At 42.1% G+C, this 23,747-nt stretch overlaps 1 protein-coding gene and 1 long non-coding RNA gene across 5 annotated transcripts in view; both read left to right on the top strand.

Annotated features, from left to right (window-relative positions):
• The first annotated feature begins 698 nt into the window (after positions 1 to 698).
• LOC147798458 (uncharacterized) lies at positions 699 to 2,189 on the top strand. The gene is made up of 3 exons (XR_015426250.1): positions 699 to 808; positions 1,079 to 1,243; positions 1,713 to 2,189. It is a non-coding gene; the product is annotated as an uncharacterized LOC147798458 (long non-coding RNA).
• Positions 2,190 to 5,139: 2,950 nt separating this feature from the next.
• The window catches only part of LOC110977108 (signal transducer and activator of transcription 5A-like), a 33,124-nt gene continuing 14,516 nt past the window's right edge, over positions 5,140 to 23,747 (top strand). For 3 of the 4 annotated variants that reach the window (XM_022230950.2, XM_022230941.2, XM_022230974.2), the window contains exons 1-15: positions 5,140 to 5,300; positions 12,763 to 12,999; positions 13,354 to 13,510; positions 14,125 to 14,211; positions 14,531 to 14,626; positions 16,619 to 16,703; positions 17,206 to 17,348; positions 18,088 to 18,239; positions 18,417 to 18,638; positions 18,884 to 18,949; positions 19,343 to 19,478; positions 19,738 to 19,779; positions 20,431 to 20,511; positions 22,403 to 22,501; positions 23,519 to 23,657. In XM_022230950.2, coding sequence (XP_022086642.1) covers positions 12,869 to 12,999; positions 13,354 to 13,510; positions 14,125 to 14,211; positions 14,531 to 14,626; positions 16,619 to 16,703; positions 17,206 to 17,348; positions 18,088 to 18,239; positions 18,417 to 18,638; positions 18,884 to 18,949; positions 19,343 to 19,478; positions 19,738 to 19,779; positions 20,431 to 20,511; positions 22,403 to 22,501; positions 23,519 to 23,657 — 1,636 coding nt within the window. In that variant the 5' untranslated portion in view covers positions 5,140 to 5,300; positions 12,763 to 12,868. Of the gene's footprint in view, positions 5,301 to 12,762; positions 13,000 to 13,353; positions 13,511 to 14,124; positions 14,212 to 14,530; positions 14,627 to 16,618; positions 16,704 to 17,205; positions 17,349 to 18,087; positions 18,240 to 18,416; positions 18,639 to 18,883; positions 18,950 to 19,342; positions 19,479 to 19,737; positions 19,780 to 20,430; positions 20,512 to 22,402; positions 22,502 to 22,994; positions 23,088 to 23,518; positions 23,658 to 23,747 lie in introns of all 4 variants that reach the window. The other variant, XM_022230966.2, reaches the window with a different exon arrangement.

Raw genomic sequence — 23,747 nt, 5'->3', positions numbered from 1 at the left:
TTTCAACGAAGGAAGTGACAGACTTGTTTCCAAAGAAAGGTTCAGCATAGCTGCCCCAGAGTTCCTTGAGCTCGCGTTGTATTCAGTTGCTTCCGAGTTGTATACGGATGAAACCGGCCTTGTAAACTTTAGTTTTAAATTAAATGCAGCGATAATGATCATGCCGTGTGGGAGGCATGTGGCCTAGTGATTAGAGTTTGAAGCTGCTGATCATAGGGTCAGGGGTTCGAATCCAGCTGGTTGGCAGCATGTTGCGATCATGGGCAAGTCATTATCCCTGTGTGCCTCTCTCCACCCAGGAGTAAATGGGGTACCTGTGAGGGCAGACACGGTTTTTGCCGAAATAGCAGCACCGGGCTATATTCCCCAGGGGAGCCAAGGAATGGAATTGGAATGTTCAGATAATGTGTGAGCCCCATGTGCAGGGATAATGATATTATTATAGTTTATACATTCTTTACAGCAGGCTAACACCGGCAAGCCGGAGTTATTCGAGATAGCTCCACAACTTTGCTCATTATGTCTGTGATTAAGACCATACAGCCAGCTTGCTTCGGCAGATTAACTTCACCTGTCATAAGCCTACCCACCGATATCTATTGTAAAGTCTTTATGGCGGAGATCGGTGGTTCTATCGAGTATTCCGTCTGTATTTCTGACGCCCGCGTCTGCGCATCTATTCATATTCATAGCCATGTCCATTAAAAAAGTACATATACAGCCTATGTCGACACATGGAGGCCTATCGAATATCTACGGAATAAAATCCGCCTCTCAATTAGTAAACATTTTTGTCCCTTCGAGAAAGGTAAGCAATTTTTCACTCCTTTTATCTCCCTTAATTCATAAATAGGCCCATTAAATCTTCTATATGGTGTTGGCACAGCCACCTTGTTCCACAGGGAAACCTCCTTTGTGCATACCCTCCTGAACCCAAACAGTGGCCTGCAAGATGGCAGCCATGCGAAACCAGGCTCTGAACAAAAATCTGACACATGCAAGGTGTAAATCGACAGAATATGGCTGATTGTCAGGACTGCATTTTTTGGAATTGATTTATTCATGTTTATTCGTGAAGAGGTTTGATGGCTGGTAGACAACCCTACAACCGGCTGGAGGAAGAACGCAATGAAACTGCAACTCCTACAAGCAGTCCGGACCACACCCACTCACAGGCCACGCCAACAATCCCGGGAGATTCATGTCCCAGCAGGCGTCTGTACTGGCACTGTCCACCAAGGATGTAAGTCCTCCTGCAAATATTAACCCTACATAATTATATTCCCCTCATAATTTCCCTCAAACTCAAAACCCTACCCTTTCTTTGACAACATGAACCCTACAGTTTCCGAGCAAGAAGTCACAGTCATCTACCAAGGTGAATTTAAAGTTAAAATGTAGCTCCCCCTTTTATCATATGATCAGGGATCCAAAATTTACATTCCCTCAAAAAACAAGCCAAAACAAAAGGGCAGCAGTTGCGGCAGCGGTTAATACTGTACATCTATCTATTGATCTAACAGCTGCACAAGAGGGGAAGGAATTGCAACCCGCACCGCCACGCCCCTTCAATAATAATCACAGAACGGCAACAAAATGTTTATTTCACAGACAACTTTACATACATACCGAATTTGTCGACGGAAAGGGGGGGGGGGTAGACAAGTTGACACTATCCACAAAATGTTATTTATACCCTCCCCTTCTCCCAGACCACTCAGACGAAAGCGGGGGTACCACGCCTTGACTGTTTCCAATGTCGACGTTGCAACCTACGCAGCACGAGCCCGGCAAGTAGGGCCCGGAGGAGAAACGGTCATCGTCTAACCTCCGTGACGGGAAGGACGCCCCCTGTCAATAGTTAGAAACTATTCAACCAAGGAGAAAGTTGGCTTTAAAGAAACTAGAATGACACTGTCGTTGTGTATTTAAAGAAAACAAGATTTCATTATAAGGCCAAAATGCAAATATACATGTATTTGTTAGTATTATATTAATATTTGTTTTGTCGGACAGTGGTAATTGGAACGAATTAGTTTCGTTTGAAAGACAGTTCAAGGTGTACAGTTTGATTCTATTCCAGAGGTATCAGTGGGTAATTATTTTACGGGAAATGGTCAAAATGTGGTTGATTCCAGTTCGGAGGAAATACGTTATTCCAACGCATAATAAATTGAACAAATGCTGCATATGGGAATAATGTTTTATTTTTGGTTTTTGGGTTTGCCACTTTTTCCCATCAAAGCCTCGCATTTTTAGAATCATGTACATGCTGCCCTTTACGAGGAAGACCTGCTATTCGGGGAAATGTTTCACGGAACATGCTGCATGCAGTCAGCGCCCGTGCCCCCCCCCCCTTCTGCTGGTCCGGTCCGTGCGCGTACAGGGCCGGAACGAAAGCACAACATACATGTACATGTACATGTACTGTACATGTACGTGCAGCATGCACGCACAAGGCCCACACACAATGCCGGGACATGTCACCTTCGAAACTTTTACCGCTGCACGGGCAGGGTGTGTGAGGGGTGGAGTCGGGAGCCACCGAGTATACTATGGTGAGTCCATTTGAATAGTTCAGACTTATGAGTGAAGCATTTAGTTTTCGGTTTAAACTTGATGCTTTGAAAATAAACCTTACAGCCTACATGATTTGCCTAAAAATGCGCAATAGCCCTCATCACAATGTAAGAAAGAGAGTCACTTTCACTTGGTCGTAGTATTCGATACACTTTGTGGGTCACTGGCAGCGTAGATGGAGGGTAACGGGGTCATGCCATACCCTCTAAAACGCATTTATATAGGGAAATATAACGAGATTAAGACGATTTTTTTTTCTGGGGGAGGGGGGCTGTATTTAGTTTACCTTCACTCCGAAACGTGTCGAAGGCCCAAATGTATTCCCATCCCTCTAAGAAAATTATACAGAACACAAATAAACAATTATGGAAAATAAAAGAACACAGAGAAATCCCCAAATAGCAACCCGTTTAAGTTTCGAAAAAAAAAAATTAAGGATGAATTGATTTCCCCCATGACTTTAAACGTGATCGATTGACGTCAGTCTAGTGGGGCCATCAACAGAGACACCTCGCACTGTGTTCTTTCGATTCATGAGTAGAGAGAAAGAAGAAAAAAAAAACAGGAACTGTCTACGCATCAGAGTTGCTTTTTCGCTCTGTTAATTTTCTATGGAAAGAAAACAAAGAGACTTGTTTATGATCGCACCGAGATGAAAAGCCCTCATGCATACGCACTGTATGCCCCCTGCATTGTATATAAAGTAGTAAAATGAAACACTAAAACCTTTCTATTCTAATTATAATCACAGCTTGATGATTTGAGGCCTCTCCACTAGAACAAAAGACGAAAAGGGTAACCTGGGACGGCTAATAACACAAACAGATGCACGGTTCTGAGCAAGCAGATACACTACAAAAGAAAAAAATTATAAACACAATTATAATTACTTAATTCTGTTAACTAATATATCAAAATAATAAAACAACTCCCATAAGTGTAGTAACGGCAGGGTGAACATTTTTTTTGTATCTTACCCTCCCCTGATTCAATGCCATCAACCGAAATTAGTATATCACCGATGGATCATGTTTGCAAAATAGGTTTTCCCGAGCATCAAATTATTTATTCATTTTTTTTTCAAATTCATAATCGGTACAAACGTCAAATTTGTCTTTTTTTAAAAGACTGACCATCCCAAACGATCGATGGTCCATCTTTTTCAACATACGTCCTGTCGATTTCGTCAGATTTCAGTAGAATTTGTGTATCATGTTATAATTGGCGCTAATTGTGCTGCTGGATGAACAAATAAAAATAATAAATATTAGCTCGTCTTTGCTGGGCCGATTTCAAGAATGTACAGATCAAATTAATTGCATTGTGTGATGAATAAAATTGTCGGAGAACTAAAATGGACTGACAAATACTAGATATGGACAAGATTCTAATATAAAAGTACGGCGGGTAAACAGGGAACACGTTTTACAGACAAACAGTAATAAAGAGATAAACAGCAGAACACGTAAAATGCTGAAGATAGTACACAATGAAGTGCGTGACGAATTTAAATGATATTTGTATAACGTTGCAAAATCACAAAATAATGGACGAAAAAGTAAACTAAAGCACAAAATGAGCCAACCAAATTCAAAATTAACTGTGGGTTATAAAAGATCACGAATTTTGGAGACGGATGTGAAGTTGAATGTTTAAGAATTTGGACGAAAAAAGTATGAAACTTTGCAGGGCAGAAATGTGGGGAAGGAAGTTGGAAAACTTCTCGACCTGCGAGGATTACTTTGTTTCTCGGGCTGTAAAATAATTAATAGTGGGCCAACTTCGCAGTTCAAGTTGTACTTAAAATCGGTGACAATGCATATGGGTACTTGGAATCAGAAAGTCTAGTTCAGATGTGGTCGTTGCATGAGATGTTAAATCGTGATCTGCGTAGAAACCACAGGCGTAAACCCATGTGGGGATGATATGGTGTCTATGCTCCTACCCACTTGAGGAGGGGGGTGTGGAAGGGGAGGGCTTCTGAAATGACCACTGCCCCCACTTTCTGTGGTGAGCACAAAATGAAAGTGGATTTTGAAGAATATTTCTGATTTTCAACGACTAAAATGCATTCAATATCACGCAAATAAGGAAAAACAAATTAAAAAGTCATAAATACAACATTCTGAATACGTATCACAGATAATATTACATTATTAATTATTGTGAACATCGACATCTATATAGTGTCATATCGTCCCCCCTCCGTTTGAAAGTTTCACGTCATCCCCCATATTTCCTTATCTCCCGTCCCCCCCCCCCCCCCCATTTCCGGGACAAATTTACGCCACTCGTAGAGATCAGTTTCTCTAAAAATAACCTATTTTTTGTGAATGAAACTTATTCCTGGAGAACGTAATGAATAAAACATGATTTCCAGGTACGTTAGAACTTGTAGTCTGGTTCGCTTAAAACCATTGTTCAAAAGGTCAGGTACACCAGACCGTTGCATTCCTCCATTTAAAACTCACGGCGATTGGATGATTTTTAGCGCATAAAAACCAGTTACAATTTTTGGCCAATAGAAATTCTCGGAACACACTTATTAGTGGTGGCGTCACAGGCGGAAGTCTAGTTTCGATATGGCAGTGACTCCTGCTACATGAATTTCTGAGAAACAGCCAACTCGAATGGCAACAACAATCTTCATTCTTACGAATTCTGACTCATTCATCGGTTCCATTCAATCTCAGCAAGAAACACCAACTACCAAGGAGTAGGTGAGTATCTTTTGATTGCCATCCATGGTGAAATTGTTCGTTGTTAGGGTTGAACTGGAGCGTCATATCAAATGGATCGTGGCAGTGTGAGCTGCGAAAAATGGTGCAACATCCATAGAGCAAGCACTTGAAGAACACTTGCCTTATGAACATCCGAAGCCTAGGCCAGCAATAACCTGCTCCCATGTCCCCATGTTCCATTCTGTGGTCATGCCATAGAGATGGGCCATATCCAACTACCCGTAGACTTGAGACAAGCTAGTGTACGTGTGTACGTGAACACAATCGGACAAATCTTTGCAAAGAAGGATTTTGTTTGGTCATGTTCGTGGGCAGCATTTCAGTCATGTCAGTCAGCCATAAAAATTGTATTTAAGGCTAAGCATACATCCTGAACTCCACCTTTTTGATGGTTCCGCACGCTTTGGCATTTTGAAAGCTGCTCAGTCATCCTACTAGATAAAACATCCGTTTGGCGCTTGCTTAAGCAAATCTTCCCCTAAAGACCCAATTACGAACCTATATGGAACTACCATTATTGAGTGTATTTCGTAACGTCATCCTATATTTTGTCAAAATATGATTTTTTTTCCTACCATCCTCATCTCTTATCCCTTGACAATCGGCACACATCTGCATTCTCTTGCGGTCATAGCCGACTATTTACCGTCAATATACTGTCAGCTCACAATGGACTGTCAACACACCGTCAACACAGCGTCAACACCTCCAAAACAAAAGAAGCGGTACTCGACTGTAAAGTGTTTGCAGAAAGGATATTTTGGCTAAACCCCAACAGGTTGGACTCAGGAAAATTGCCGTTTTAATTTGACCAAATGCCTCCTTTGAACCAGTTCAGAAATAAGCAGGCATGTTGCCTCAGGGGCAACTGGGACCATACCTTTATGCTAGAGGGGTGGTGATATTATATGATAAAGAAACGTCTTTTTCTTTAAAGTTACCGTATTTTTATATTTCTTAAGATTAAATTATTGTTCCTTTTTGTATTTTGACAATAACTGTGTTAAATGATATCTATGATGTTGTTTCTGTTTGACGCTATGCTGACATTACTATCGTGTGTTGACGGTAATTAGTAAGACCGTTCTCTTGTCGCCGTACGACACGTGACTAAAACGGGCTCAGCGTATTCACGTAATGAAGGTGCCCTGGATACCAGTCCCAATAATTCTGACTACTCTCATCAAGATTATGTATAGAGACGTTTGGGAAATCTGTGGTCAGGGAACCACACTAATCACATATATCGGCTTGACCATTTTGCAATAAATAAATCCCACAATTACATGGAAAAACAGATAGTTTATCAGTCTTACAGCTTCACTACCAAATCTTGGCAAAATATTATCACTCCTTAAATACACATTTCTCAACATTTTAAACATGCGTAAACAGCTAGCTTGACAACGCAGCATGTATAGCACGCCCTGACATTGCCGCACCCCCCCCGCTTCTAAAATGGTTGAGCTGATATGTGATCAGTGTGGTTCCCTGACCACAGATTTCCCAGACGTCTCTATACGTAATCGTAACGAGAGTAGTCGGAACGATAGCGACTGGTATCCAAAGCAACATAAGCAGTCATTGCGTGAATACGCTGCACCTGTTTTTGTCAGGTAACGTACGGCTACAAGAGAATGCAGATGTGTGCGGATCATCAAGGGATAAGAGGTGAGGATGGTAGAAAAACCTCATTTTTTGCCAATAATATAGGTTATATGCTAAAAAATACACTTGACAATGGTAGTTCCTTATAGGTTAGCTAATATTAAGCAAGCGCAAACAGATGTTTTATCTGGTAGGATGACTGGGCAGCTTTTAAAATGCCATAGCGTGGGGGACTATCAAAAAGGTGGAGTGCAGTAAGATCTATGGAGTGTCTGAGTGTCTGGACATGCTACCTTGCTGGACTAGTCTTGCTAGTCCAGGAACTAGGCACGGATGCAGGCTAGTTGATGAACTTGATGTTGGAGACGGTTTACTGACTTGACTTGGGACAACTTGACTGTTGAGACAACTTGATTGGTGGGACAACTTCTTTTTCTCGGTACATAGCAACAGATTCACTGAATCCATGTATAACCACGGGAGAATACTTAAGAAGAAGAAGATCCTGTCCCTGGATCTGATAAACTCGAGAACCTGATCCCCAAAAGAGCTGATTGAAATCGTGGAGACAGTGAGACTATTGTATCAGGAAGCCTGCTCCAATCTCTACAAGTTTTGCACACAAAGGAATTTCTGTGCACTTCAGTTCTGCTATGCGGCAAAATCAAATTGAGAACTATTTCCAGTGGCTGTTCTACGTAGTCTTGTATAGAAGCATGCTTGACAATAGACTTCGGAATAGCAGACGTACTCATAAATATTTGTTTCATCATGATCAATCTAGCAGCTTCACAATGCTGTTTAAGTGTATCCCACCCAAGGTGATCATATTGGTCACATTAGCCTCTCTACTAAAGTTGTTGTTAATAAAGTGTGCTGCACGTTGTTGAACCATCTTGAGCTTATTGATGTATTTAGCCTCAAAGGGATGACATACTACTGAAGCGTACTCCAGGTGTGGACGAACGAGTGCTAATAAGCAGTCGTTTTCTCCATTTTGGAGCACTGATTTAATTTCTGTGCAACATACCTAGGACCTGGTTCGCCTTCTTTACCATATAATCATAATGGTAATCCCAGATCCCAGATCTTCTTCCTTTTGTCTCCCATGTGCACGATGTAGCATTTCTTTACATGAAATTGCATTGGCCATTCATGGAGTTTATCAGTATCTCCCTGAAGTATGATGCAGTCAGCCTGGTTGTGGAATGTGGATATTTCTGTATAAAAATGCAATTGTCAGCAAAAAGACAAATTTCTGACTGAAGATTATCTGTGATATCTTTGATATAAGCAAAAATAAAAGAGGGCCGAGGACTGTGCCTTGAGGCACACCGGAGTCCACAGAATCCCAGTCAGAACTAGATCCATTGAACACCACTCTTTATTTACGCATCTCCAGAAAGTTGGCAATCTACTTCAGTAGCTTTCCACGTATTCCACACATATGGAGCTTAGCTTTCAGATGCTCATCGCGGACAGTATCAAACGCTTTGGAGAAGTCAAATATGGCTATGTCCACTTGTTTACCAACATTTACTGGCTCAGCCCAGTCGGTGGTTATCAAAACTAGTTGGGTAACACAAGAGTGGTGCTTTTTGAAACCATGTTTAGTAGTCAAAATGTCATGCCCTTCCACGTGTCTACTAATAATATGCAAATGAATTATATGTTGAAGAAGCTTGCATGATATTGAAGTTAAAGAAACTGGCTTATGTTCCTCAATCAGAGTATGAAATTGAAGAACCTTAGCACATAAACTTCTCACATTAAGACTAAGCAGTCGTAGAACTTGATCTTTGCTCTTCTCTTTTTTTTTTTTTGTAGTGAGACTTTGTTCTTTTGCTGCAGGTGCGCGTGGATTTTGGCACTTGGGTGTCACATGTAGAATACTTTCTTGCTTGATCCAAATCACGCCCATGTAATTTGTAAGGAAATCTAACTCCACAATCACTACTAAAAGCAAGATCAACTTCCCCCAATGGTGTGTAGAAATTATCTCCACATAGGTTCAAATTGATGATTGAGCCACTGAAGTTGAGAAAATCGCAGAGGATAAAACCTAGTAAATGACGACTCATTTTGATAAGTATGATTCACACTTAGTATGATACTCATCGCTAGAGACATCACAACATTCAATAGGTGTTCAATTCTGACATTTATCACACTCAAGAACTTTGTCTTCATCCCCTACTTCTTTACGACACACGGTACACGGGAAAATGGGTGTGGTAACCACAGTTTTAGTCCCCTTGGGGCCAGGTTGTATCTGGACATCACCACAAATAATGATTAACAGAAGTTTAACAGCAGTGATGATCTTAGGAGACCGTTTTTGTTTTCTTCAGAATGAGAGGGCAGTGAGTAAAAAGCTCAGATTATTTTTTAAGATTTAGTCAGTCCCATGGTCTTAAAGCCATAAGTCATCAGATTTAAAGAGATATGCATCAGTTTTGAAGGCGTTTCAGGAAAGATGAGATTTGATAGCGAAAGTTGAATTTCTTTGAAATGTAACTGTACCCTGATTTCACATAACTGGGATGCAAACAAAAACTCATAGGGTTACGAACCCATAAAATGTTGCAGGGTTATAAGTCACTCGGAGTGGTGACTTGCAGTTCTGTAAGTAGGTTTGGGCTAGACACATAAACAGGGCCCCTCGATTGCGTACTCCTCTGTCATGGGCCCTGCCTTCAGATATACTGTACCTGTAGGAATACCTGGATGAATCACGTGACGAATTTGGATTAAATTTGTATAACATTGATTGCCAAATGACAAAATAATGTACGAAAAAGTAAAGCAAAGCATAGAAATAAACAAACCAAATCCAAATTAACAACTTATTAATCTATCTCTCTTAAAGCCATATCTCCCTGTGGGAACTTAAGTACAAATTTTTGGGCGTCTCCCACCCCTTCATCAGGTTTGAATGTTTGAATGTGTCGGTGAAGAACAATCCGACGCGCATTGTGTTTCCCTCGGTGAGCAGCGATGCGCGGGACCCCCGGGCATGCGTCGATGTGCTTCCAATCCCATGGAAACCGGGGTCTTCCATTTTGCATCCTTCATCTCTCTATGATTGTCTGTCCATTCCTTTCTGTTTATTTCGGGTTTAAGTTCTTCAATATACATCGATTTCCATCACCTGCCTGAGCATCACATCGTTGGGGCACCTGTTCAATATTTTTACCTTAATTTCCTGAGACTGCCCCTCGTGTTTCTTTTGCATATGTTCGTGTAATGCTGATGACTTCCCTCTCACGTAATTCGTACTCAAGTAAGTTTCCACAGGGAGATATGGCTTTAAGATCGATATATAAGTTGTCAGGAGAATCCCTGTACAAGGTCAGGAACATCATAAAGTGTATCAAATCCGAATTATTAACTATGGGATATACAAAGGTCGCAAATTTTTTGAGACCAGCTCTTTTGTCCAATTTCGGGCAGCTCGGCTCTGCGTATAAACCCATGGTGCTCAAAAAGGGGGTTCCCCAGCAGCAAGGGGTGAAGTCCCAGGCCAGGCTTCAAGTGGAGCAAGTGACCTAAAATAGCCCCCAGGTTCAGCGCCCAAAAACCCCTGAAATTTGAAAGGCCAGGAGCTGTTTTTAGCTTCTGGGCCAAAAAGCTTAATGTCAACCCCTGGTATAGTGCCATGGCATACAAGGCCTGTTCCCTGTACAGTACTATCCTAAACCGTGGAGCAACTTTTGCACGTCGAACCAGAGTTGTATTTAGAGAGACAAGCGCTAGCTTCAGATTTTGGAAACAAAATGGCTGCTCTTTATGTCAACAGCAGAGTGCATGGCTACTGCACACCAACTGTCCGTGTGCATTGATACATACACGTACATGCACACCTGCCAGTTTGTTTCCAACAGTGGTGGCACTCTTGTTGCAACTTTCTCCGTACACAGCTCTGCACTGAGTCACTGTGCATAATTATGCTTCACAGATGTGTGTGAACTGTATGTGTGGTCTGTCCAGTCGAAAGAGCAGCTTGTCGAGTTTGCAGCATCTTGGTGAAATGCCTTTCTTTGTTTTTTCTTCTGTTTTGGGGGGTTCAGGATTTATGGATATGAACGAATATTAACAGCTTTCCATAAGCCAATTACATAAATGGAGATATGAATAATTCATTTAGCAGATAATCACCAGCTTCTACATACTAGGAGAGGGATATACAAGTAAACTGCATTGTACATGGGTCCACATTGTGTAACCACATGTATGTACATGTAGGTCTGCAACTACATGACAGCAAATGTTAGTCATTTTCTTAACATTAATTCGTGTTTATCTGTATTTCATTCAGTTGAAATGTAATGGGATCACATGATTGACGACATTTGCCTGAAGAAGTTCTTGGAGCACTCAGTACAGCAATGCACTCTGGGAAATCAAAGACTTTCACTCACAGCAAGGGCCGCCACGGTAGCATTCCCTGACTGATGGTTAAACACAACTTGTGTCACCCACTGACCAATGGAATGTGGTTTTCACAATGATTGGGATTATCATTACCCCAATGGGTTTCGCTGGCTTGTTCAAAACCATGAAAGTGTTGGGTTACCATCTGGTCTTGTTAACGCATGTGTTGCACATGCATGCATGTGTGACGCGCTAAGTATGTACATACATGTACCTGTGAACATGTTTGTGTAGGCACACAACACGAGCCATGCACACAGCGCGGCTTGTAACGGTGATACCTATTTGTGCAGCTTAGAGGCACTGTTGAAGGATTTTTATCATCAGCAGGTCAGCTCTGTCGACAATGCTTTAAATAGCGTCTAAATCAGTTGCAAATGCCACCAGATTTCACAAGCCATGCACACAGCATGGCTTGTAACGGTGATACCTGTTTGTGCAGCTTAGAGGCACTGTTGAAGGAATTTTATCATCAGCAGGTCAGCTCTATCGACAATGCTTTAAATAGCATCTAAATCAGTTGCAAATGCGAGCAGATTTCACGGCCGCCATCTGCGACTTAAGATAGCTCAAAAACTACACACAAAATGTACTTGAACAATTTTGAGTATGCTTTTAAAAACATCAAAAAAGCAATGATTATTATATTCTCAAAATTCGTTCCAGAAAGGTAGAAAAGAAATTGCAAGTCGCTATGTGAATTTGACACTTAATGTGTGCGCTGTACATGTACATGTGTCGCAATCCCATGCACATGTTGGTTGGTTCCCGATCTAAACATACGTTGTTGATGCACTGTGTAAGGACACCAGGGCCATTTATAAATCACGGCATGGGCTTTTTTTTTTTGCTGCAACCTAAAATGAAGCCTGATACAGAGCTCATACCAGAATTGCTGTGATTTAGAGTGTTATTCGTGCAGCAGGGTGTCTTGCAAAACGCTGAAACTATGGACATCATAATGTTCATGGCTGAACCCCTTGGCGACCACGAGAACCCTGATAGATACATGTACATGTGCTTGTTTTGTGGTGTATGTTTGCCGGGCTGGGCTTGGATGACATATTTATACTACATGTGTGTACGTATGTTCATGAATATTCAGCGCACGTGATTACTAAATTTTCGTAAAAGTGCCGGCGCCTAGATTTTTCCCCATTAGGAGCCAGTGGCCACCAACCAATTTTTTTTTCTGTTTAAAGGGTTTTCTATTGACAATAAGACAAGCCCAGTGCCATGATCAAGACTGACGAGCAAATGGCTTTCAGGTGGACTGGTAAATGGGCGAGGTGGTTATTGGCGAAGTGGTAAACAGTCAAAGTGACCCACAGTGTCTCCTGAAATTTATCCTATCTCATCGGTCGTTTCACAGTGCTACCACCCATCTTCCATTTTGCAGCTCCTGCCAGTCACACCTCCAAGTGGCAGTGCCATAGCTTCAAGGCACTGCGGAAGGAGTTGGTTGACAAGGACAAGCACTGCAGCGGTGAGCGCCACCAGCCGCCATGTCGCTGATAATGAAGATCCAGCAGCTGCAGGGCCCAGCCATACAGCAGATGCAGCTGCTGTACCAGCAGAACCGGTTCCCCCTTGAGGTCCGCTACTACTGCGCACCGTGGATCGAGGCCCAGCAGTGGTGGGTTCAGCTTCCATGAGCAATACCTCATTTACAAAATAACAAGGAAAACAGCATTTTTGCTTATTTGGTTGGGGCCGTCTTCAAAAGTCTTTCAACTTATCCCCAGAGGGTTCTGTCTGTAGAAGAGGAAGGAGAGACCCATATCAAGGAGTAGGTGATGAAAAAAATCACTTATAGTTTTAGATTTGGGAGGAAACTCCATACAAACATTCGGGAGGGAGGGAAGGAGGATGAACCCCACAGACTCTGGTAGGGACTGGAAACTTTGATCCAGTTGCCGGGATTCAAACCCGGGCAAAAGGGCGAGGAAAGAACTGTGGCGTCAACTCGACTTGTACTTTTCTCTTGCAGGGGGAACATTGACGTGGACAGCCCCAGCAGCGAGCCGGCCGCCACCATCCTGCTACAGCAGCTGGTGCAGCAGATCAACCAGAAGGCGGAGGCGCTGACGGGAGAAGATAAGTTCTTCCTCCGCATGAAGCTGAGCAACTTTGCCACCGAGCTCTATGTGAGTGTCAGCACTCGGCTCTTTACCTTTGTTGTAGTCGAGTCCCACGCAAGTCCTTTTCCTATTCACACTCACGAGTCCTTCCACAAGAGGAACACGGTCAGTAGTGATAAAAGAAGGCTTGTCAAAATCCATAGGAAAACCCCGTGACGTCGCTAAAGACTACATGGCTTATGATGGACTAAAAGGTGTAAAGGACGACACGACAGGATTACCATGTATTCTTAGACTCTTTCCTGGTCACAAGCATTGCCTACCGTTTGGTGCAGGGGTCAAAATGTGGAGAATGTTGACCCTTAGTTGGCAAGGGCTTTTGCCTCAAAATTCGTTCAGTTCGAAGAAGGGAGGTATTTTCATTAAGCACTTATAAATAGTATTTGTTGTCGTTTTAAGAGTTGTGCACTGTTTCGTTTAAGACTTTGTGAATCACTTGTTTGCTTTTGCATTGATGGCCTGCCAACCATTGGTAAGCAAAGCTATGACTGAGATAAAGTAGGAGAAACGAGAATCTGAAGTTCCAGTCTTGTTTTTTTTTTTGAGCAGGCTGGCAAGATAAAACTAATGTACAGTTTGTAGGTTTTCTACGTCTCACTAGTCTGTTTTGGTTGCTGCAGGAGACATACGGCAATGACTCGCTCAAGTTTGTAAGGGTTGTCCGTCATTGTCTTGAGAAGGAACAGAGGCTGGTGGACCAGGACACAGTGAGTATAAACATTTTCTGCCTGGAAATGTTACAGTTGGCTTCCAGAGAGGAAAGAAATTGCTGTGCGGCCGCAAAAGCTTGGCTTGAGAAAGTTGCACGACCATCGGTTATGCATACCGTAAATTATGGCCTTACAAGTAGCGTGATTTTTGCCGGTGTCTTGATGTTGGACCTGTGCCCAGCAAGTGTTCTGAGTTTCCTTTGCATTTTTTTTGAAGGTTTTGCCTGTCACTTCCTTTCACTGACCTCAACTTCCAAAAAAAAAACCCCAGTGCCGCGTATAATTTTCCAATATGTCTGTTTTTTTTTTTGTTCAGAATGGCTTGCAGGACAGCTTGGAGCAGGTCATGCCCGTGTCTGATGCACACAATGAGATTGAAAGCACACTGCAGAACCTGAAGTACAAAACTCAGGTGAGTTTGTCCGACTTGATTTATGGATTGGTCGCCAAAGCATCACTGTCACATACACGTGCATGTACGCCATTTCACCAAATTTGTCTTTGTTTCAGATTTAGACATCCAAAGGATGTTGGTTTTGTTTCATATCACAGAAGTGTTGTTGCTTACCAATTTTAAAGCATAGCGACAGGTGTTTCCAGGAAACAAAACCTATGTTCAAACTAGTTAACATTTGGAGAACATTATAATTTTTAGGTCATCATGGACTACACATCCCCACCAGGAAATTTGTGGACATGGCTGAAATTATTATTTAGAAGGGACCTGAAAATCAGCAATTAACTTCATTGGTATTCATCCTGGCCTTGTAGTTTTAACAGAGTGCTAAAGTTGCAGCTGGATTTCATAGATGCTTAATTTTTAGGGGGGTCTGGTCTCGTGAACTTGCATTCATGTGTTTGGTGTACCCCTTCTGGTCATTATTACGCCCCTATGGTTTATGCAAATATGGTGTCCCCATAATGCCGATGTTATTACATGGGTATTGAACTGTCAAAATCTCTGGACTTAAAAGGTAAAAAATGTCCGTTTGTGCTCAGACCCATAAGTGTCTTGAAACCAAGTATGCTTTTCGATCATAATTTAGTCAGTTACCTTAAGGATGGCTGCAAATGTGGGACTGCACCTTTAAGAGAGTAATGTTGCAGTGAAACTTAAGCAGAGGAAATTGTGAAATATATTTAGGTCAGGGGTTACATTTTTTTGACAGAGTGTGAACAACAGATGTTGACCATACAGAGTATTGGACATGCTTCTGTGAGCTGGGGGGGTGGGAAACGTGTGATAAATCACCCTCTTTATGACTGCCAAAATATTTATAATATCCAGTACTCTGCTAGGAACAGTGTGAAATGACATAATCTGGGATGATATATGCGGTGCTGTACAATTCTTTTCACGTTACTTTGACTATTGTGTTGCCGGTTGACAAGTTTTCTTTTTATCCCTTCAGAGTATGAAAGAAAGAGACCGTGTCTTGTAATCCATGTACAACCTTAAGTGACTACACATAGGTTATTTTCTGGCTTCTTGTGCGCATTGCGCAGGGCAGCGGGCCAAATTGTAAGGTTACATGTGAAGCACTAAGCCCACTCCTGGCTCCCGGTCAGATATTACTGTAACCACAGCTTGCAAGTATAGTTCAGTTTACTCAATTAATTGATGGGCATATTGATCGATTATTCCATTTCGTTGTTTTATGAAGTTAATTAAAGAATAACTTTGTGACAAGAAAGACCTTTCTTCAGATGGTGACAGAGCATGGCGAAAAGTTCCTCAAACCCAACATTTGGAAAAAAAATCTCAAGAAAGGAATTTCGGCCTTTAAAACACAAAGAAAGGTCATAGTTGAAAAGTGGAGGTTGATGAAGTGACTTGTAAAGGTGCATTAGCAGAAGGACCACCCTCACCCCCAAAAAATCCACAAGATGGACTGCTTGCTTCTGAGTTCTTCATTGTTGATTGAATCCAGAGTAAAAACCAGAGAACAAAAGAAAACTCAGTCACATGATCAGTCGGAAAGTGAATAATAACCCCCCAAAAAACACCCCCCCCCCTAAAAAAGAAAAACTTGCAGGCCTTCACAGCTGTATCTAGCTATGGAAGCTCGCTAATATATGTGAGCTTGTTCACACGGCCCGGAGCCACGAGAATTCCCTTCCATTCAAGCAGCCGGGTCTCAAATTTAGGAGAAAAAAAAAAGCCTATAAAATAACCCACGCAAACACTACCAGCTTTTTCCAGATACGGTTTAATAGATGCTACCCCCGCAAGTTTTTTTTTTAAATTGAAAATGCTTTTGCGTAAAGCAGCGGCTTGTTTTGTCATCAATTCACCATTCCAGGAACTAACCAACCGTTGAATGTCAATGATAATTTGATTTGTTCTTTTCTCTCTCTTTCTCTTTCTCTCTCTCTCTCTCTCTCTTTTTTTTGCCTCCATCAGGCCCAAGAGAAATTTCTTGGTGACATGCAACAGAAGCAGGAACTGTTTGCCGTCCAGTTGCAGGAAAGGAGGTGTATGTTGGAAAGTAAGCTCTCGCCCTGAAATTTATGGCCCGTGCCAGTGGGAATTTTCATTTCTTGTTACAGCCTGCTGCAGAGTGGTGTGTGGCAGGACCTATCCCACCTTCCTGCTTGGAAGCCTCTGTTGTGCTTCAAAAGTGCCATTAAGGCCCTTCCACAGCTGTGAAATAAAAAAAAAGGCTGTCACCTTGTCAATTCTTTTTTGAGTTTGTCAGGGATGTTTTTTTTTTCATTGCTGAAAATGTGTTGCTTCCATATGCCTGATGTACTTGGCGTTAATGCCTATATAGACATATATAATAGTTCTCTTTTCAAATTGTAAGCTTAGAAATACATCTCACAGGAACAGTTTTGATGTTATGTTTACTGGCTGACTGGCTGCTTCTCGGAAAAGCACTTTTTTGGGTTTTGCTAAGTGTGTTGGTAACTCTCGGGGCTGGGCACGACGTCCCTTGCCTGCTGATGTGTTTGAAGTTTACCGCCCCCCGACCTTTGACCCATTTGCAGATACGTTGGCTTCGCTTCAGCAGCAGTACCCCCAGCAGGACGACCCCAACAGGAGGGCGGAGTTTGCTCGCTTCAGTCAGAAGAAGCTGGAACTGAACTCGCTGGTCCAGAATGAAGCCCAACAGCTCATGGGTTTGAGAATGGTAAGGCCACGCACAAAAAAGTTACGTTTCCTCTTTCGTGAAAAAGAGGATGGGGAAAACATTTTTTTGTGTTGCGCGAAAATTTGTGGCCAAAAATATCAGGGTGAAGTGTTTTTTGCACTTTGTTAAAAATAAACTTCCAAAAATGTCCTTTTGTGTCTAAATTCATCTTATTGTCAGGTAGTTTTGTTACTTTTAGTTGGTTGGTGCCTCTTTGGTTATTGTGATAATGAGTAATTCTATATTTATGAGCAAAACTGTAATATCCTGGGAAGAAATGTCAATGGTACACTGATTTGTGTAACAAAACATTCTTGATTATTTTTTTATCTCTTGCTAGCCAAAAAGTTCTTTTCTTTGACGAATCATGTTGTTTATTAGACTGTGGCTGTAAGCCAGTGAGCAACCTTGTCTCAGAAATTTTTTTTCAGTGAGCAAAGTTGACTTTGAACAGTAATCATACAAAATGAACAGTGTTTTCTCTTTGACATCCCACTAACAGTGCCCGCAATTGTCCTCAATAGCTTCAACAGTTTTCAATGTTTAAACAAGTGCACTTTTCAATAAATTTGACCCCGAAAGGATGTCAGATAGTTTTCAAATGTAGACGAGGAATAAAGTTGCGTAGAAAGTCAGTCTATGAAAAATTCGTAAAATTCTCTGACTCTATACTATTAATATTCATTTTGCTCCCTCATCCCATCTTCTCCCGTGCCCTGTCCTTTCCCTTTTGCCTCAGCAACTGGCCAAAATGCACCAGGAGACCTTCATGATGCTCAGCAACGTGCAGAGCAAGGTCCTGGGCGATGAGCTGAAGATCTGGAAGCGGCAGCAGCAGCTGGCCGGCATCGGAGGCTCACCGGAGGGGTCCCTGGATGTCCTGCAGTCCTGGTAGGTGCCGCCTTCCGAGACCCTTTCGTAATCTTAGGGACTTGGAAATAGAGACTCGGCATCAGCGCTTGAGGCAGCACCGTCAGTGTTTTGAACCGCGAGTCAGAGAATTGTACAAGTCTATATACTGCTGCCGATTTAGAGATTGTTGTTCTTGTGTGCTCTCTGTTGCGACAGGTGTGAAGCCCTGGCTGAGGTCACATGGCAGAACCGGCAGCAGCTGCAGCGGATTGAGATGCTCAAGCAGCAGGTGCCCATGAACGCACCGGCCCAGGACGTGCCGGACCTCAGCAACAACTTCACGGGCCTGCTGTCGGCCCTGGTCAGCTCCACCTTCGTCATTGAGAAGCAGCCGCCCCAGGTCTTGAAGAAGGAGACAAGATTCTCGGCCGCCATCAGGTATGAAGGCGTGCGATGAACGTGTTTCCACAAGAGAGATAGATTAATTGCCAGCAGTCTCCTGCTTCGACATAGGATCTCTTTGGCCTTTTTGTCTACCCCTGCAAGAATGTATAGCATCTCAACCTTATCTTAAAAAATGCCACGCGCCGCAACCCAGTAGTCGGCACCTGTTCTGTCTGTCTATCTCAGTGGACTCTGTTTGGACTGTCTCTTCAGTGTAATTTTTCTTTCTCCTCGTTAAGATTGCTGGTAGGCGGCAAGCTGAACGTTCACATGAACCCGCCCCAAGTCAAAGCCACAATTATCAGGTAAGACAAAATACCTCCCCCTTACCAGACAACCCTTTTGCCTTCATACAGCCGTGACACAAAAGTGTCACTTTGGAAAAAAAAATCACTGTTTGAGCTCAAACGGCAGTTTTTGTAATAGAAAGATACCTGTGGCCAGAAAGCACTGGGTAACTCCACCCAGCGTCGTGCTCAAGATGCTTATACATTTGATTTCGTGGAAAGATTTCCATACCGGGACATCACGAGACACCCTTTGCACAAACCATTTGAGACCGGTCTGACAAAAGTGGGTTCCTCATCATTGCTTCAATTTTTCCCCACTGAATCTGACCTTTTATTGTCTTCTGATGGCCGACGAAACTGAGGGGAAATGTTGGTGATGTGCTTGAGTGTGGAATTCTTTCTTATCAGTGAGGCACAGGCGAAGGATATGCTCCACAACGAAAGTGCCAACTTTAACGAGACCAGCGGGGACATCATCAACAACTCGGGCGTTCTGGAGTACCACAAGGATTCCGGAGTCCTAAACGTCACCTTCAGAAACATGGTAAGAAAATTTGTCGTTTATATGCGCAATACCCGAATTGTTTATATGTGTTGGTTTGTGTTGCCCAAATATATCAAGTCACTGTTGACTTGATCTTACATGCAGGTCGTCAGGGGAAATACGTTGAGGTTCCGTTTAGACATTTATAGTATTAATTTTGTTACACATTAGCATGTGATGTTAAAGCAAAAATAGTTTGATATGTGATTTCCAGGTGGTTTTTAGATTTATTGTATTGTATTGCCCTTTTGTTCTCCAGTCCCTGAAGAAAATTAGAAGGGCTGACAGAAGAGGACAGGAGGTGAGTAGTCTGGTCACCAGACCAAAAGGTTCTGACTGTTTAGGAGAATCTTGCGATGCAGTAGCCACCACTGTCACCAGGCCCAAAGAAAATTCATTCCTTTTCAGAAAAATGTCTTGAATTTTGGAGACATTTGTCAAACTCCTTTTAGGTTGAATTTCAGTTGTCATCATAAAGGTTTGTAAATAGGCACAACACGTGAATCAACCTTTTCCCATCCAAGAATAATCCATTTTTGTAGTGGACTATTTTGGTTGCCGTGGTTACCTGACCTAACATCCGGGATGGGAGGACTGTAGGGCAGGGAACCAGACTAGGAGTGGGGACCAACAAGACAGATTTACAAACCAAATATAGAAGAAGAGTGATTGAAGGGAACCAATGCAGTGATCCCTCTGAAGAATTTTTTGACAATAGTGGGGCATTTTTTTTTCTTCATATTTTTGTATATCCACAAAAAAGACATTTTGAGAGTGTCATAGTTGGTGTCTTGGGTTTGAGATGTTGAAATTGTGTCGGGGGAGGATTTTAATATTACCAAAAAAATGGACTGCGGAAAAATTGAAACGATGCGTTTCTATCCAAACCTGTGCAGGCTTACCCAAACTGAGCACTTTTTTGCCCATCTGTTTTGGTTGTCCAATCCTCCAGTTTGTGACGGAAGAGAAGTTCACGTTACTGTTCCGGTCCAATTTCTCGGTGGCCAGCGGTGAATTGATGTTTCAAGTCAGAGTAAGTAGAGCAGAGGATGGGAGTCCCCCCTCCCCCCCGTCAGAAATGGAATGAACCTGACATCAAAGCTTGTTATGAAATACACATTCAACCTGTGGTCGGTGTCGGGTGGCGGTGGCGGTTATTTAAAATGATTTGAATATAATTTTCATTTAAAAATGACTGGCCTCTTGACTGGTCCCGTGATGTTGGCTGCAGTGATCAACTGCAAATATGGTCTCAACATGAAAGTGTTCTCAACTTATGCTACCTTTACCTTGTTTTTATAATTGTTATGAAACTGTCGCGCATCCTCACGTTTATGTTTCAAGATCATTGAAACTGTCAGTGTTTTCTAAAAGGGACTTTTAAAAAACTATATATTGCTTGATTTCTGTTATCCCAACTCTATGGGTATTTTTGCACTCAAATCTTCCCCCAAACTTGTGCTGTATTCTGAGAGCAATGACATATTTATATTGAGCATCAGTACTTGGGCGTTTGATCCCAAATCTATCAAAATCCCACAGAATCATTCATTTGGTATTTAGTCAGAACTGGGCAGTTACGTGTAAGGCTAATGTAACTTTTTTTTTTCCATGTGATGTATTATGAATGCAGTTTGGTCAATACTGTGTATAACTTAATTGAACTTTTTGTTTGGTTGGTTTTTGTTTCCAATGTATCGTTGGTTTTTGGATGGGATCTAACTGGATTTGTATTTTCAACAGATTTTTGTCTGCTCTTCTTTCCTAACTCGATCGCAAACTTAACCACGATCACGTGGTCTGTTTGGAGGAAAAAGTTGTTTCCAGTAACTTGACTGACAATAAAATTTGGCTGTATACGAACTGGCAGTTTATTGAAGTCTAATTTTTAAAATTCATTTGATGAAAACATACTCGGAAACAAAGTAATTCTACAATTAAGATTTCCCTCTTATTGGAGCAGATTCATTAGTAAGTACTTTCGTGTTTAAGCATAAGAATACTAGAACCATTATTCCTGCCCATTCAGCAAGCTTTGAAATCATTTCTGAGCGGATGAGGGCAACCGAGGTAAAGTTTCTTGCTCGGGGACAGCAAACGTATTGATCCCTGTGAGGGTTTAAAAAACACTCGTATTCAGACATCAGTCAAGACATTTTGGACCCTTTTTTGGGCCAGTGTTACCGGAAACACATTTTTTTTTTTCTTCTTTGATCTGTGCTTGTCCGCTGCACTGTGCAGCAGGTGAAACTACGACGCTCGGAGGGAAAACTAAAATAACAGGAATTTCTGGTTCAGTCAGAAAAGGAAACCAGTCGGATATGCTAGCACTCCTCATTGCAAACTTGTAGAGACATTTGTTTGCATTGCAGGTTTTTTTTTCACAAGAATGCAAGTGGCATTCAAACCATGCAATTTGCTTTACGCTTTCTTTTTTTTTGCTTGTTACCTTTGGGAAGAAAAAAAGCAACAGTTAATTTCATGCTTTCCATATCCCATTGCTCATTCCTTTACCATTCATCGCGTCAGTGAAGAAAAATCACTGGCGCTTTATAGGAAAAAACCTTTCATTGCTGCAGGTCATTTTATTAAACTTCTCCTCAAGAAAGAAACTCTAACGTTTTGGATTATTTGAAGGGAAGGCTGCCACTTTCACATGGGTTTGAAAGCCAACATGAATTTGAACGTTTCATGTCGTATCAAACACTTGCATCGCCAATTCAACTGAAACATCAAATTGGCTTCATTCTCACATTTTTCTGAAGCACCAACTGGCCCTGACATGTTTTTTTTCTCCAAATTTCTAATTCACCCTTTACAGAAAAGAAAATAAAAAAAAAAAAATCAAAAGTCTTTCTCTCTCATTTCTGCTTGTGTGTTGTTTGTCCCCCGTTTTCCACTCTTTGATTTTTTTTGCATTCTAGACCCTTTCGCTGCCTGTAGTTGTGGTGTCGCATGGTAACCAAGAATGCAATGCTTTAGCAACCATTCTCTGGGATAATGCTTTTGGTGACTGCTCATCAGTAAGTTTTTTTTTTCCGGCCGTCCCGGCCCAGTGTTGGACAGCGAAGTGTCTGAGAGCAGGGCAGGCCGTGGGATGGTCAAAGACGGTAACAAACCCTTGCATGGCTTCATGCTAACAGTTTGCTTTGGACAGTGTGGTGTTTGCTTGCTTGCCAGCTAAATGGTTGTTCATGCTTAACCAATTAAAATGGCTATCCGCATTCTTGCCAAAAAAATCTTCCCCCAAAACTTCTCCAAAAAAAAAATAAAAAAAGATGAAGAAATGTACCTTTTATTTCTCCTATTCTACCCATTCTGAAATGTCATTTTAATTCATTTTCAGCCACTTGACACCGTATTAAAAACTGAATAACCAGTAACCAAAAAATCTTGTTCCTGCCCACATTTCATGGACAGTCCGTTGTCGTTAACACTGGGTCTTTTTTTTGTTCTTAGTCACTAGCTTGTGATGTTATAACGGGGCTCTGCTGCCCCTGGTTGTTTATCCAACAGACCATGTCCCTGCCGGTCGTGGTGATTGTCCACGGTAACCAAGAAGCCAACGCATTGGCCACGGTCCTGTGGGACTATGCCTTTGCCGAGCCTGTAAGTTTGTCGTTTGATCGTTAAACGAAAAAAAAAATGACATAACAAGGTCACGTCCGTCCCCCTGCTTCTCCCCTTCCAACCTGCTAGTCTGCATCAGGGGGTCGGCCTGTTCACGGGCTTCATTCTAAGCTTTAAGACCACTAGACTAGCTGCTCAAGAAATCTTCCAGATCAGAGAGAGATTTTTTTCCCATCTGTGGTGGAGAAAAAATTGTCCTAAGCGCTACCAGACTCGTACTTCAGATAGTTCATTGGTCAAGTCAGAAATTTTTCTGCTAACTGGAGAGGTACGAGGAATTATAGTGGGTCAAAACTAAATAAATGGACTGATATATTTTAGAGGTGGTGACTATGTTTACTTACATTATTGATTCTGTTGCAGATAGCTAACCTTTCTCCGGATTTAAATTTTTTTTCCTGACATGACAGGGTAGGATACCATTTGCCGTCCCTGACAAGGTGCCGTGGCCGGAAATGGCCCAGGCCCTCAACTCCAAATTCATGGCCGTCAACGGTCGTAGTTTGTCCAACGAGAACATGCAGTACCTGGCCATGAAGGCATTCAGTGGTAAGACTTAGAATACGTTGTTTTGGGGAGTCCTGTGCTGATGCAGTATGCCTTATTTACAAGGCTGCCATTTTTGATTATGATCCTGTA

The sequence above is a fragment of the Acanthaster planci genome, linkage group LG08, assembly GCF_054643075.1.
Source record: "Acanthaster planci isolate LZ-2023a linkage group LG08, COTS_SCS, whole genome shotgun sequence".
Lineage (NCBI taxonomy): Eukaryota > Metazoa > Echinodermata > Asteroidea > Valvatida > Acanthasteridae > Acanthaster > Acanthaster planci.
This window is presented reverse-complemented; position numbering and strand designations above follow the sequence as displayed.